The sequence below is a fragment of the Sinohyriopsis cumingii genome, chromosome 13, assembly GCF_028554795.1.
Source record: "Sinohyriopsis cumingii isolate HCF-2022 chromosome 13, ASM2855479v2, whole genome shotgun sequence".
Classification (NCBI taxonomy): domain Eukaryota; kingdom Metazoa; phylum Mollusca; class Bivalvia; order Unionida; family Unionidae; genus Sinohyriopsis; species Sinohyriopsis cumingii.
The window spans coordinates 966686-983483 of record NC_142973.1 but is presented as its reverse complement, the minus strand read 5'-3'; the positions used below and the strand labels follow the sequence as shown (position 1 = coordinate 983483).

At 34.7% G+C, this 16798-nt stretch overlaps 2 protein-coding genes across 3 annotated transcripts in view; one reads left to right on the top strand and one right to left on the bottom strand.

Moving 5' to 3' along the window:
• Positions 1–16798, bottom strand: part of LOC149784835 (uncharacterized) — a 165884-nt gene that overhangs the window by 97729 nt on the left and 51357 nt on the right. The gene's annotated exons all lie outside the window — the stretch shown is intronic.
• LOC149784836 (uncharacterized) lies at positions 10238–13197 on the top strand. The gene is made up of 2 exons (XM_089978395.1): positions 10238–10779; positions 12519–13197. The coding sequence occupies exons 1-2, from the start codon at positions 10499–10501 to the stop codon at positions 13087–13089; spliced, it is 852 nt and encodes a 283-aa protein (XP_089834521.1). The 5' UTR covers positions 10238–10498; the 3' UTR covers positions 13090–13197.

Here is a 16798-nt window from a genome sequence, read left to right as displayed (position 1 = left end):
TGTCATTCAACTTTGCCAAGAAATTGATTTAACTTCTCACTATCTCTCCTGTCCAACTCACATTCAAAGATGGTGGGTGCTCTGCATTGTTTGGCAGCAATACTTAGGTGTGAACATTGAGACAGGGCAAAAGAATGTGGTCTGGCAAGAGAGACCCATTAAAAAATCTTTGTGGTGTCTGACAATACAAATTCCAGTGCAGAATTAGAAATCCTGTGTATATGCATACAATCCTCAAGGTCAATATATAGATTCCTTGATAAGTAGGCAAATACATAAACGATCAGAACCAACAAGTGAAAGTGAAATGTCAATCAAACTTGTCTCTGATAATAGTTCTTAATAATAATATTAATAATAATATTATTATTATTATTAATAATAATAATAATTAAAAGGATAATAATAATAATAATAATAATAATAATAATAATAATAATAATAATTAAAAGGATAATAATAATAATAATAATAATAATAATTAAAAGGATAATAATAATAATAAACAACAACAAAAACAACAACAACAATAATAATAATAATAAAAAGAAGAAGGATAATATTAAGAAAAATAATCAGAATGAGCTGCAATACAGATTTACCTAAACTATGATTACTGCTCCAAACACCTGTTCTGATACAATCCATTCTGCCAACAAAAAGGTGGTCTCTAATATGACAGGTGATACTTCAAAAGAGATCATTAATCAAATTAATCCATGCATTAATAATCTGGCCTCAGTTTCATTGAGCACCTCAAAACATCTTCCTCAAATTGAGATTTTTGTTTTGAATATCATTGCTATTGATAGCTTGGTTATGACTTTTTTCACAGAACACTTTGCAGGCATCAGTGATTAAAATACATTCATAAAATCTTCAATTTTCCTTAAAAGTGTCTTACCATATCTATGAGAACATATTTTTTGATTTTTGGTTTGGTTTAGTCTTGTGGTCACTGTCAGATCTTCACGCAGGACAGTGGAGATGAGTGCAAGAGATTTCTGAGCTACAAGTGCTGGAAAAAATGCTTAAAACATCCAGAGACACATCCACCCACTGGCACCTAGGCAAGCCAAATGGTAAAGACCCCCCCCCCATCCCAAGGGCATAACAAAGTAGGAGACACATTTTTTGTAGAGACCACCTTTAATTTTGCAAGTGAAAACTTGAATAGCAGGGTTTAAAAAATTAGATCTTGGGGGTGGATGAATTTATGCTGGACATTCAGACATAAAGACAGACATGCAGTTGGTCACCAAAGTGCAAATGGACACCAAAGTGAGACTTACTGAGCCACTGCCAAGGCAGGATCGACAATAGGTCATGGCAATGTTAGATATGAATACTGACAACACCAGAAATAATTCCTGACTCATCGGTTGGTGAGATTGACGCAGTTAAGGAACAGTAACTTTTAATTAAAAAATCAATTTTGGATGACTATGCATATCTCTTTTTATAGACCTGATGTAATTTAAATGATGAAGCAGCTGTTCAAAACAAGGTTCACTCACTTACTGGTACAGCTTCATTTACTGAATTGCATTTTGTATAGCACGTACATTTAAACAGGGATGAAAAAACACAGCTACACAAGATGTCAATCAACTTTCATTTCATACATTAGCTTCAGTTTTTTGGCAAAAGATATTTTCATTTTGCTTTCCTGATTACTCTCAGTGAATACAGGTTAACATCATGAGGAAAGGTCACTGCTCTTAGTCGAAAAATAAAAATTGGTCTATGTACATTTATTTTTTAAAAATCCAACAAAACGACTTTCCCGTAAAAGAAATGGCAATCTACATTGCAAATGAAAAAGCAGGGAAGGGAAAGTAAAGTTAGAAATAAAATAAGGAAAGAAAAGATGATGCTCAAGTGGTAATCACAGTTTTCATCTATTGGTCCTTTCCATTAATGCAGATGCAATGTTTTGAAAGTATCACATACAATTTTTCATCTTCTCTCCTTTACTACATTGCACAAGTGAGGTCTTTGAATTACAATGTACCCTTTTCCATAGCAAAACAAATAGAATGACTTAATATTATTTCTTCCCATGTATCAGTGTATTACTTTCTCATACCTATCATGTGTATATCGTTAATGTGGTTGAGGATTTTGACAGTTTCAAAAGCTGGCTAAGACTAGAAGGGGGAAGAGTGGTGGTGACACCATATGAGATAATGCTGGCTACCAGATGTGCATTTTCTTGAAGCAAATTTTCATGCACATGACTTTACCTTTCTATGCCCTATATAAAGTGGGGACCAATACAGTTAGAAACTGAAAATTATTTATCTGTATGCAAGCAATAATGCATGTATGTGTCAATATTCTTTGCATGGAAAGTGGTCATACCAAAGAATACTTTATTAACTTTTTCACTAATATCTACCATTGAAACAAATGTAGTTTATCTCTGACTTACCAACATCTCTCGTACACATTAATGATTTACCTGCCAACCTAATAAAGAGATTACTAATTCACCTGCCTACCTAATATACAATACCCCGACAGCTGCCATGACTATTTATAGTACAGATGTAGTCAGACTTTGAAATAACAAGCCTTGCACGAAGGCAGTGCCAAACTGGTGACTCATCAAAACACTCAAATATACTTGTAGCTAACAATTTGAACTGCCTTTTTTTAAAAATAAATATTGTTCTTTCATTGACCATACAATGTATATATTTCTAACCTAGTTAATCTGTAGATAGTTCATTTTTGGGCAAAATTATTACACTGGGTGTAAAATATTTAAAAAATTCACAACGTTTAGATGACAATTCCAACTGACTTAATTATCAGTGGTAACAGCAGCAGTTTTACAGAAAAACCTGTCTTGACAGACCACAGTTTTCGAAGACCACAGTCATTTTAAGACTTGAAGTTTTATTGCAACAAATATTGTTATACTGTCATAACCTTTATTGAGAGACAGCCTGTCTCAAGATAACCCTGCTTGTTGGCAGAAGGGTGGTCACTCAAGACAGTTTTCACTGTAGTAGTAGTAGTTGCAGCAGCAGCAGAAGCTGCAGTAGCAACAACAGAAGCAGCAGTGGTGGTGGTGGTAGTGTAGGAACAGAAATTGCAGTAGTAGTAATATTAAATGAAGTAGAAGTACAGGGACTATTCTAGAAGTGGATATTAAGCTGAGAACTGCTATCTTTTGCTAAACAGGAATCTTAAGTTAATATTGCAGGGAATATATGAATAAATAAAAATAGGGCTTGAAAATATAAAGTGAGATTTTCATTCACCTGCTTGACAATTTGTTTTTAAGAAACAAGTGTGAATCATTCAATATGGTTAGAATCCTAATCAAACACCGTAATTGATTTAGGAATGCTGCTGGCTATTTTGGGAAAGAGGTCAGTAATAAAAGGAAAACAAGACAATAATGCAGCATGGTGTTAAAATGAACTATGTAGTCACAATTATCTAATTTTTAAATAAAGGTAGAGAAATTTTGGTGACGATTCTCTGGCCTAACCAAAAAAATACAAATGATCAACTTAATCTGTTTAAATTAAAAGTCCATTTGTAAAGCAGATTAAACAAGTGAGTTTATTATAGAATTTACTGTGTACCATTGCTTTTTTGTATGGAGATGGGGGATGTTATAGATGGGAGGGGAATCTAAATTCTGCTTCTATTTATTATTTGCTTCTCTAACAATATTAACTATTTTTTGCTCGTGTTACTTAGATTCAGTTGATAACTACAAATTGTTTGGTCCCCTTATCAAAGAGTACAGTGTCCAAGCTAATACGCACCTTAACAAGCGCTTCTTTCACGAACTTGCCTGTTCACACAAAACATGATTCAAACATGTACTGACGGCAACATTAGTTTTCAGATGTCAGTAAGTTAATTTAAACTTCAAAGGTAAAGAACTATTATGGTTTCAACATCAAAACAAACCATAAACAAAATGCCAGAGAGGCTGAAATAACATTTGTGTCATAAAAAGATAATTCCTTCAGAAACTACAAATGGTGTTGAAATGTTAACAAAAGAAGGAACATAGTCCTCTGTGTGTAGAGCAATGCTTCACTAGCCACAAATGACCAGTCCAAGATAAATCCAGGATAAGTTATATTCTGTGATCAAAGTTGTCATTATACCTAGTAATTCTGATTTAAAAGATACTGAAACAAACAATGACTGCTCTATTAGGTCCTCAATAAATACAAACAAATGCTGTGTATATTCTGAAATACTGACTACCTCGGAGAACTATAATGGCACAAATAAGATATGCCTGCAGATTAATAAGGCATTGCTTCTTTTTTAAGTGTTTTTAAAAGATCTGCTTTAAAAAAATCAAACATGCAAGCATCACATAGGAAGGTAAAATAGAATGATTCTCAGCAGAATATTACTGATTACGCCTAGGATTTTTGACCCTATTCAGAGCTTACCAATATGCCCCTGTGTGATCTATAGTGTAAAAATATATTTCATGGGCCCATATGCTTTGCATACTCTTGCTATATGGTAGCTAGGCACTGGATTCCACCTAAAACAATTATAAAATGAAACTATGCAGCACCTATAGTACAATAAAACAATAAAAGCACCAAATTTTTTCCCCATTTAAGTTTCACTGGACCTAAATCATCAGTTTAATACAAATCATACATGTATATGTATTTTTCCAAGCTTTGCAAAGTCAGAAACAATGACGATATAAGAAAGAGCCTTGGTTCTCACAGACTGGTAAAAATTCTGAAAGATGCTTTGGTTCTTTTCTTCAGAAAAAGATTTGGCTGACACATGCTTTCAGCATGTAACCAATCTTCTAGTTTTCCTTAGCTGTGTTAAAGCAATCTTGATTTATAAAGAGATTAATTTAACCTGTTCATGCCAGTATAAAATGAACAAATGAACTTCAAAGCCAGGTCCCAAAAATACTGAAAAGCAGCTTGGTGAAAATTTCTGACTCTATCAGAAGATTCCAGAGCAAACTCTGATTAGGTCTGATTCATCAAATATTGGTATTTTGGGTACAGTTTTTATCTCTAGAAGCAAGGAGTTTTTCATTACTGGACTTTTCTTTTTTAGCTTTGTACTAGAAAGACTGCTTCAACAGAAGAATGGTGTATATGAAATGCAGAATGAAAATACAACAGCATGTTTGACTATACTACCAGTCTTCATTGGCTTAACTGACATCACAGAACAAATGTGAAACCAGCTTACACAATGTACAAAAACTGTGACAGAAAGGATTCTATTTTTATCAATGACATCATGTATCATTTCAACTTTCTCTGCATGTGTAGCTAACGGGGTAGGGATATTTGACCTGACTGTGCGACAATGGTTTTAAAATAAAATGCATTTTCTAATTAGAAAATATTAATTCATCTTAAATGATTCATTTGATCTATTCCTTGGATACCCTTATCAAGTAAAGCATGGCTTTTAAAGAGTCTGCACAAATACATCGGATACTTCATAGGACTGACTTGACAAACGGGTACCAGATATACTTGCTTTTAAGAAGAGTCAAACTGCAAAAAATAAAGATTGTAGCATAATGTGCCTGCAGATCAGGGTCTTTGTTCTACTCATTACTATGAACAAACTGCACAGACCAAGATTTACTGGCGCATTATGTGATGGCAGATCTAGGTCTGTACACTTTGCAGTTGGACTCGACGTTATATACTGTACTTTTTATATGTTAGCTGCCAAACTTAGGAGTTATACATAAGCAATTTACCGAATCAAAATGTTTATTAATTATAACCATGAAAGAACATAATTTTTTTAATAATTAGGATTTATTTCATGGCCAAGGAAACACAGAATCTACTCTGATTCATATGAAGTTAACTTTTGTCCACTCATGGTACTTTTCGAAAATAAATGTACCAGCGTTATTCTTGTTAGCATATGTTGGGGGTCTTCAGAACTATAATACCAATTGAAAAGAAAAGAAAAATAATCACAAAAACATTATTTAAAAGAGGATGAATAAATTCACAACTTTTCCCTACTAAAGCTTCTAATCCTGCAGCGCTTTATTAAAAACAGCATTATGGTTGCCTTCTATGCACTGGAATATAGTTTTAGCATCTCTAGTCCAACATAACCATGCCAGCAATGCCTTGCTTATTTTTACTAGCTGTACATTAAGTGCTGTCTGCCAACAATACATTAATTATTTTCAGCTTTCCTCTGGCTGATTTTACCACTTTCAAAAATTGTACATTGCTTCCCGTCATATAAAAAAAAGTTGAATGTCTTTAATTGTGTAAAACAAAATGGCACTTCAGCTGCTTAAAACAAAACGGCAAACATCACTTTTCAATTATGTACAGTCTCTTCTCCCTCTCAAAATATGCAGTTTTGAGAATATCAATGAACTAAAGGCTAAACCAATCTGCCCCAGTGTACTTCCTTCCTTTCTGGTGTTTCCCATGAAAAATGAAAAGCAAATGTATTACTAAACAGGTGTTCCCATTGTAAACAAATGTCCCCACTTCAAGAACAACACTGAATACTGAATGGTATGACATCTAAGATTATTCAAGTTTCCCATATATTTTCACAGGTTGCCCTCGCTTTGATCATACTCAGAAATTAGTAACTCAGTCTTTTGGTTACTCGATCAACTAATAATACCTCTTTAATCGCCAAACCAAGAAAACTGAATGGATGCCTTGAACACTGACAATTGATTAATTACCTGTTAGTCAAGCTGTTCCCTCTAATCTGCCCATTACACCCATGTCACTCATATTTGTTACAAGTTTGATAGAAAGCATACTGACTTACATTCAAATCTATTACCCATCACCTTCCGTGACCCAAGGTTTACGAGCAAAACTAAATGCCTGAAAGTGTCCCACTTGTAACAATCATTTTGAGATGAGAAAATCGTAAACAGCTTTTATTATTACTGTCGCCGCTAAGATTTGTGTGTTGGTTTTAGCAGCACCTTTAAACATATTATTAGCCACACTAAGCTGAGAAAATGGAAGCTAACTGCCACTTCCAACGACACACCTGGGAAGCCTACCCAGGGATGGCATAGGTGGGTATAGAACCTGTAACTCACTGCTTATAAGATTATGAGTCCAATACTACCAACTGAGCTACAGTGGTATCCTTAAGAAGAATTCATGAATTACATCCAAACCTTGGAGACCTCACAAGGGCATTTTCAAGAAAGAACAACTGTGGGATTCATGCAAACTTCTAAACATGAGTACCTTGAAGGGATTAATGGCTTAAAAGAATTTCTATGAACTCAGGATAAGACTATTTCTTCCTTTTAACTGTGGTGTGGTGTTACTATCTTTGATATTTAGTCCCTAGCAATTGCAAGATTTTCAAATTAGCTACTGTGGTGGGCATATTGGATGTCAGCTTGGCAATGTTTACATTCAGGACCAAAAAGGTGGTATGAAAAGTCTTCTGGTGCAAACCCAATGTTGATATGACTTTCCATTCTGGACGAGCAATGATGACTTGATTTTCAAACAGAATGACATGACCACATTCAATGTCAGGACCAACTAGACATCATGTCTTTTGGTGAAAACACAGAGTCAGTATGACCAGCCGTCTAGGAGAAGTAGTGATAACAATTTTCAAAATGGCTAATGTGGCAATCATATCAGAGGAGAAGTAACAATAACAAGATTTTCAAGATGGCCAATAAGGCAGCCATACTGGATATCAGATCAGACTCACTTTCATTTGGACCAACTAGACATCATAAGAAGTCTTTTAGTGAAAACACCATTTTGATATGACAATCAATTGCAGCAGCAGTTACAAGATTTTCAAGATGGCCAATACTGCAGCCATACTGGATATCAGATTGGCACCATTTTCATTTTGGTCTTACTATGCAGCGTAAGAGGTCTTCTGGGAAAACCCCATGGCAATATTACTTTTTGTTCAGAAAGAGTAGCAATAACAAGATTTTCAAGATGGCCATTAAAATTGAACAAAAAATAGGCATCATTTTCATTTAGGACAAACTAGATGAATGCGTATGTAAGGTTCATAGCAATCCTCTGAGTAGTTCACCATTATTAGCAATAATAAACTGTTGCTAATGTACGGACCGAGGACAGGTAATGGGCAACAGGTCATCCAATAAGCTCTTTTAATCGATGTGCAGAAGAATAAAAAATCATGCCAAAATCGATCCAATGAAATAAATCCCTCTGTATTTAGAAAATCTCCATCCTTCCAAACTTTTCAGTTCCCCAAGAGACCCTTGCCCCATCAGATGTTTTGCTGTTGTTGCAGAAAGGTTGATCTCTCAATCATCTAGTGAGAACACTGTTGATTACATATGAATTTTTTTTATCAAGAGAAAAAACCAGTGCTATAGATTCATGATGGATAAGGAAAATGAAAATGAAGTACTAGTCTGACTCAAAGGTTGTCTTACTTTTGAATTGAAGAAACCTTAACCAGATGGTATAAACAGCCCCCCACCCCCCACCCCCAATCAATCTGAAACAACAAAAAACTTCAAAAGAAACAACAGAAAATCATATTTGTCAAGATCAGGAGCATGGAAAGAAAATAACGACAGTTTATAAATTTGTAAAGTTGATTATCATTCTGATAAAAGTGATATAAAAAAATAATAATTTTTGGAATATAATGATGCATTTTAATTTATAAATGTTCGCATGGATCACTCTCTGTCATAAGAAACAGATAAAATTATAAAAGTTGCTACATCATATTGAACCTTAGGCTTGTGAAAGTGGATGCAGCAAATTGAACCCTGGCCTTGAAAATGTGGTAAAAGCAAATTGAACACTGGCCTTGAAAATGTGGAAGTAGCAAACTGAACCCTGGCCTTTAAAATGTGGTAACAGCAAATTGAACCCTGGCCTTGAAAATGTGATAACAGCAAATTGAACCCTGGCCTTGAAAATGTGGTAACAGCAAATTGAACCCTGGCCTTGAAAATCTGGTAACAGCAAATTGAACCCTGGGCTTGTAAAAGAAGTTATAGCATACTGAACCCTGGTTGAAAAAGTGGTTACAAAATTACTAATCTTGGGCTTGCAAAAGTGGTTACATAATTACTAATCTTGGGCTTGCAAAAGTGGTTACATAATTACTAACCTGGGCTTGTAAAAGTGGTTAAATAATTACTAATCTGGGGCTTGTAAAAGTGGTTACATAATTACTAATCTGGGGCTTGTAAAACTGGTTACAGCATATTCAGCCCTGGGCATGCAAAAGTGGTAAAAAAATGACTAGTCTAGGGCTTGTAAAATTGGTTATGTGAGAAAGCTTGCCAGTAGCTTCTCGTGGGTCGGTGGTTCTTTCCAGGGTTTTCCCAGGTTCTTCCTCCATCATTAATACTGGCCACCATGTATAGCCTATTGTGTGCTGAAAAATGGCATTAAAGCCTACAACAACAACAGCAACAAATTGGTTGCTTAATGCATAGGCAATTGGAGTAATGTTCCTTGGTAGCTGACCCAGGAAGGTCTGGTGGTAGGATCTGAACCTGCACCCTTTTGGTTGCAAGTCAGACACGCTAACAACTGAGCCACCCTCGCTCCTACTATAAAAAGTTAAAAAATATCTAGCCTGGGACTTGAAAATGTTGTTACAACATATTTGTCCTAGCTTGTTGTTGTTGTTGTTGTTATAGGTTTAATACCCTTTGTCAGCAAAATATAGGCTATACATTGGTGGCCAGTATAAATGGTGGAGGAAGAATCCAGGAAAACCCTGGAAAAAACCACTGACTCATGAGAAGCTACTGGCAAGCTTTCTCACATATCCACATGAGCCAAACTGGAGACTTGAACCCACGCAGACAGAGGTGAGATGGCAGTGATCCATAATGGTAAGCGCTTTAGACCACTCGCACCCCCCCACCCCCCGGCTTGTCAAAGTGGTTAAAACATCTCTAACCTGGGGCTTGTTAAAGCTGTTAAAACATCTCTTGCCTGTGACTTGAAAACACTGTTACAACATATCTAGCCTGGAGCTTGGAAAAGTTATATACTTATCGTGAAATGTGATTTGATTTATGCTTTTCAAATTACAAAGTATTTCAAAAATTTATTTCAAGGTTATACAAATTAAGTGGTATTTAAATTTATTTCATGATGTCAGGATCAAATGATAAAATCTATTACACTGTTACTACTCATCACAAAAGAGTGTGTCTATGATACTGTCTTCAGTAATCATTAGTTTTCTTCATTTCTTCAACAGCAGACTGGTGTGCCAAATTGTTGGCCTTGGTGTTAAAGCAAAATAGTACCAAAAGCAAGAACATAGAACCGTGAATATGCTAACTGCCTGACTGCTTCTACTTGACAGTCTTATTCTGACTGGACCCCACACCAAGTCTCCACTGTTACTCAGTGAATAAAACCACTGTGCTATATAGGCTGGCTCTCAGTATAAACACAACTTATAGCTACCTGAACACTGCCCACTACACAGAACTATCCTGACTACACTGAATTAGACAATGCAGCTAATACATGCTTGGCCTTCATTTAAAAAGGCCAGTGCAGCACTGGTATTTGCCTGTACTCTGCTTTCTATGGAGTTAGGATGTGAAGCTTATTTGAATCAACTGAACATATTTCAGAGTCGGAATATACAAAAAACTGTACATGGGTGTACAAATGATTTCCATGGGAAAATGGATTTGTGTATAGATCCCTTCCAGCAGCTTTTACGGATTATATCTTCCAAAATTTATTCTCACAAATTCTGGACCAGCATTTTCCATGATTATTTCTGTTTGTAAGTAAACCTTAATTTCATTATTTCAAAATTGAAAAAGTTTAATTACTTTGAAATGATTGATTTTTGGGGTACCAATATTTATGCTTTGGCAAATAAATAAAAAAAAACAAAACAACAAAAACAAAAGAAACCCCAATTATGTACACAATGGGAATTGAATTTTGGGATTGAAGAATGGATCCTGCATTGTCTTCCAAGATGGAGTTTTAATTGGTTTTAATGATGAAATCCATGATTATAGGTTCCTCAGCAAATACAAAGTTAATTCACATTTATCTTCACAAATCTTTTCTAAACACATTCAAGTTGTATAAACAAAAAACCACAATTGAGCTTCTTCTCCCATTTATTTTTATAAAATGATCAGGCTAACCCATAATTAAATTGGTTATAACAAAACTGTACAAAACCAAAACTGATAAATGTGCTGACTTTAATAAAAAGATTCAAACAAATGACAAGGTTCCCATTAGTACTGACAATCATTATAACAAATAGTTTGAGCCTTCCAACACAGTAGATTCAGCTTTGTGCACAAGACTCTTTAAATCTGAAGACAAGAAATGCTTGCTACAAATTTGGGAAAATTGCTGCTTACTAATCGTCATTATTTTGTAGCAAAGAAGGGTCCGATTTAACAACATGTTGCAGCTATTCTCAGCCTATGCAAATCGTGGTTCTGTTGAGTACTGTACAGTGATTCCCCTTTTCATGCCGTATTTATTTTTTGGTCCGTGTTTGTTTATAGGGGAAGTCTCTAGGGAGAACTGAGAGACTGTTTGCAACCCAGTATATTATTATAATTTAACTGAATATAAATCCTTTGTGCTGCATTTCTAGCAGAAGGCTAAGTTGTTGTTGTTGTTGTTGTTGTAGGGTTTTAACGCCATTTTTCAATAGGCTATACATGGCGGCCAGTATTAATGGTGGAGGAAGAACCCGGGAAAACCCCCGGAAAGAACCACCGACCCACGAGAAACTACTGGCAGGCAGAAGGCTAAGTAAATGTTCAATATAAATTACAAATTAATGCTTCAATTAAGTAATCGGTAACAAAGAGCCTGCTTTTTCTGGTTTACCACTTGTAACCCTGACACAATCTACAAGGGACATCCAAATTTATGCACATCCATAGACTGCTAAAAGTCCTACCCTAGGGTTGGAGTCAATATGTTAGACACTGTTGGTATCTGATAATATTACATGCATGCTCTAATGCACACACAGATAGGCACTTGTACAATAGTGTCCTTTTTCTTTTGAAAATGCATTCCAATCAGTTAATCCCCTTTGACTTTTTCCCCTAATTTTCTTCATTTTCAAAAGAAACTGCAGTGATGAATTTCTGACAATAAACTCTATCACTTGATGAACATTATCTTTTTCAGGTTACATAGTTACTGGAAATGAACTACTATATATACTTGCTAATAATATGGGTCTAACTGCAAACTGCAAAGACCCAGATCTGCCGGTGCCAGATGTGCTGGCAGATCATGATCTTTGTTATTTGCAGTCTGACTTGTCTTGTAAGGGAGTATATACAGCAGGTGTTTTAAATAGATAATAATAAATGTTATGTACAACTCAAATTTTATAAAGTAGACTAAATAGTATTATAGTATGTATTTTTTAAATGATTATCTATTTTACAAGCTGAAGAAAAAGAATTTCCTTCTTGTTAAGGAATCCTGTACAATTAGTGACAAGATTAAAAATTATTGTTCATTTTCCAGAAAATATGAAGAGACACTGCTCTGCCTCCACAAAGCCCTTGAAGCCTGTGACAACAATGATACTCTACGAATTCTTCAGACTCGTTTAAATGTACCCTGGATACCTGGAATCAATGTTTTTTGTGGCATTAATGTAAATGCATCCAAAGCAGTAATGCAAGTCCAGGAGAATATTCACACAAATATTACGACTCAAGGTGATGACTCTAGAAAGACAAACAGAGAACATTTGCGCAACATGGTGACCACAAGTGCACTTTCAAACTATGGAATGATTCTGACTGGATTACTTACTCCTACATCAAATGCTAACAATCCAACAATTGTAGAAAAGGACCAAAGCATTCATCATACTGGTGGTAGTTTTAGTAACAAAATAATAATGTCAACAGACATGAGAAATAAACATAACCTTAAAAGTTTTCATTCGAGAACTGTGGTGAGATTATTACAAACAAGTAAATCAAAAGAGGAAAATGTTGTAAATATGGATATTTCATCCAGTGTAAATGCACCGTTCCCCATAGATGTGCTATATCTCTATTTTAAAAATCTGTGGTTGCCTTCATAATCAAAACTTTATTCGGTTGGGACTGATTATCTTGATATGTAACTTATTTCTTCTATTGCACATTTACAAATAAAATTGACTGTTTGACGTCACTGAGCAATGCGGCAATTGGACTCTTGTTTTTCTTTCTATCAAAAGCTATTCTTGTCAAACAGCAATTGCCCAAACACCTTGGGAGACAAAGATTGTACATGGTAATAATGTATTCAAGAAATGGAAATCATTGTAAATATCCATACTTTTATAGTCAGACCCACCCCCAATCTTCCTGTCTGCATTCCAGACTTGAATCCTAAGTTGCCATGTACTCATCCTCCTGAAATATCATTCCAAACATGATCACAATCCCTCAGTCTGTATGGATGGCATTCTATTCGCAAGTGTAGTTTGTATTACCAATACAAAAGTGACCTTTGACACCAAACCCCCTTCCCCCTTAACCAGTGAAGATGTAATTCAGGTTAAAGCAGAGCATCTGATAAGCAAAAATTATGCATATTTTATGCAAACAAATCAACTAAAGGAGAATACAGGAAATATTTAATGCATTCGAATTAAGTACAAGCTGTCAGTCTAATGGCCAGTCCCCTAAGCAAGCATTGCCCCAGAGGATGCCAATGTTTCCATCTTCCAAAATTTGGGAAATGCAAAAATAATGTCAATGGGGCAAAGAAAAACACTAAATAATGCTTGAGGAATGAGTTAAGGTACAAAAAAAAAAAAAAGAGATCATTTTATTTACAGTTTTGCCACTTAAACTTAGTCATCTGCACTGCACTATAATTCTTCCTTGCACACTCATAATACTGTTACATACATTTTATCAAGTGCTCAAATAACTCGTATAAACATTTACATGCTTGAATTTCTGGTAAGAGCTGCAATATGGAATTTTCCATTCTAAATCTTGCTCTCTTTAATGTTCATGCAGTATATACCAGCATTTATTATTGTAATTCACATTTGTTTCTGACTCTTTTTTTCTTCACAGTAATAAAAAATGGATAAAATGACAAACTGTGCAGTTCTGCAAATTTTTCATCACAAAGAATTAGTCCCTCTTGTCATTAATTTATCAAATGCATTACACTAGCATTCTGCATGCAGACTACTATAAACCTTTAATGTTTCGAGTGCCAAAAATGTCATATTAAAATGAAAATCAACTTTCATCCTAAAAGATTTATTGCCTCTATTTTTCCTTGATGAAAAAGCACGCCTAGGGAGTGCAGTCAAGATTTGGGGGTCATAGGACAACAAATGGTTGGAAACACACAATCCTGCACTCATGGTGCAACAGAGGAAATAAAGTCAGTTTTATGATAGCGGTACCAGACTGGTTCAGTAGTCAGCGTGCCAGACTTGAGACTGAAAGAATGCGGGTTGGAATCATACCACTGAAACAGCCTGGGTTGGCTATCATGGCATGTTCTTCAGCAAGGCACCTTACTCCAACTGTCTTGGCAATAAATAACCTACTTGTGTTGCTGTGTCATGAAATCCCTAACCAGACCAAATCAGTTTTATGAGGGCATAATGATCAATATAAACAAATGAATTGGGTTTCTGAAATGACATAAGCTGACGCTGTGAAAACAGAGATTAAAAGCCATATAATGGAACACATCTTGTATTAGATTCGGTTCTAAAGCCATTTGAGACATTCTAAGGCATGAATAGCATCTTGATGATAAAGCAAATGCTTCCCAGATGACACTCTCAAAATGTAACAACCATCACAAGTTGATGTCTGCATCTTCCTTGCACACATCTGTAGTTTTCTTACCTCATTTGTTCCAGGAATTTTGCATAAAATGTCCTTAGCCAGTAGATCTACCACTGTTGTTGTTAATTTAATCAAATTACATCAAAATTCAATTCAAAAACAATTAAACTTATAACCCAAAAAGAGTCTGACCAAAGGGGTATAATGGTATAATGTCTCAACCGGCAGTTGGATTGTTTACATCATCTACATCTGACCAAGGAGTATAATGTCTCAACCGGCAGTTGGATTGTTTACATCATCTACAGCTCCACATTATGATTCTAAACAGAAAGTAGTAAGTGGCAAATTTGCTACCTGGTTTTGTTTAGTTTTTTTGGGCTACCTAGTGAAAAATTTGGTGGACAACATTTTCTACCAAGACTTTTGAAAATAAAAAACTCAGAGTGACATATTTGCCACTTGGAAAGCCATTTTAACATCAGAATAAAAACTAGGTAGCAAAATCTTTGGCTAACACCTATTTCATGTTTAATTCAGACGCTGTAGATAGGAATTTAATAAACTGTGATTTTAACCCTTGGATAGTAAATAATTGCAATTTTTTCTTCATTTGTAAGGGTATTTTGTGAACACAGAATAAACAAATCTAACCTGACTGAATTTTAATCATCAAGAAGTTAATTATGCCTTTAATAATGCATCAAATGACTTAGATACCAAGAATTATTCATGATGTGTTCAAGTAAGTAAATGGTAATACCCTTAATGAGTATCCCACAATTATAAAGCCCTATTATTCAATCAATGCATGGAATATCACAAATATCTCAGAGTTATACAGCACCAATATTCAATCAATGCATGGAATATCACAAATATCTCACAATTATACAGCACTAATATTCAATCAATGCATGGAATATCACAAATATCTCAAAGTTATACAGCACTAATATTTAATCAATGCATGGAATATCACAAATATATCTCACAGATATAAAGCACTATTATTCAATCAATGCATGGAATATCACAAATATCTCACAGATATAAAGCACTATTGTTCAATCAATGTATGGAATATAACAAATTTACGATAGAAGAGTTTGCACTAACATTATGCTTATGCCAGGAGCAATATCTTCAAGATTTCAGGATAAGTGCTTAAAACAAAATTGTTTTGCATAACTTAACTGTTAACAAAGGTGTTTTAAGTTGAACTGTTTACAAAATATATCAATACACTGCTTATCTACAGTTTTTGGCCCAGCTTTACTAAACCGTATGTACTGGCTTATGAGTCCAACTGCATATGATAATGCACCAGCAGATCTGGGTCTGTGCAGTTTGAAAAGGACTAATCAGCAGAACAAACAACATTGACCCTGATCTGCAGAAGTATTATGCTATGACAGATGAGGTTCTGTTATTTGATATTTGACTCAACTTATAAGTGAGTATATACGGTACATCTAAACATTTCTTCTAAAATTAGATTGTAGAACCTATTTTGTACTGCTTGACCATAGGGGTGAGTATTGCCAGGAAAATATGTATTGCAATATATTGCAATATGGCATGTCTGTATTGCGATACGTATCAATATGTATTGGTCATTGATAGCATTTATGACTGGAATGTTGATATTGTATATTTTGTACTGAAATAATGAGCAATTTCCTTGCATTTAATAAAATATGAAGAAGAAAATGAAACCATCTTGCTTTTAATTCAACCGAAACACCCAGTAACTGTAATAATCACATCAATTATTTAGAAAATAAAATTATATCAACATGTGAAAACTTCTACAAGCAAGAAACAAAATACTGGAAAAGAGTTGTAGAATAATTTTGCCTGATTAGAAAGTCTTCAAATCAAAATGATCTAACGATTCATTTCTTGCAGTACAAAACAGGACAAGGGATAAACACAAGAAAAACAACACATAATCACAAATTATCACATTGATAAATATCC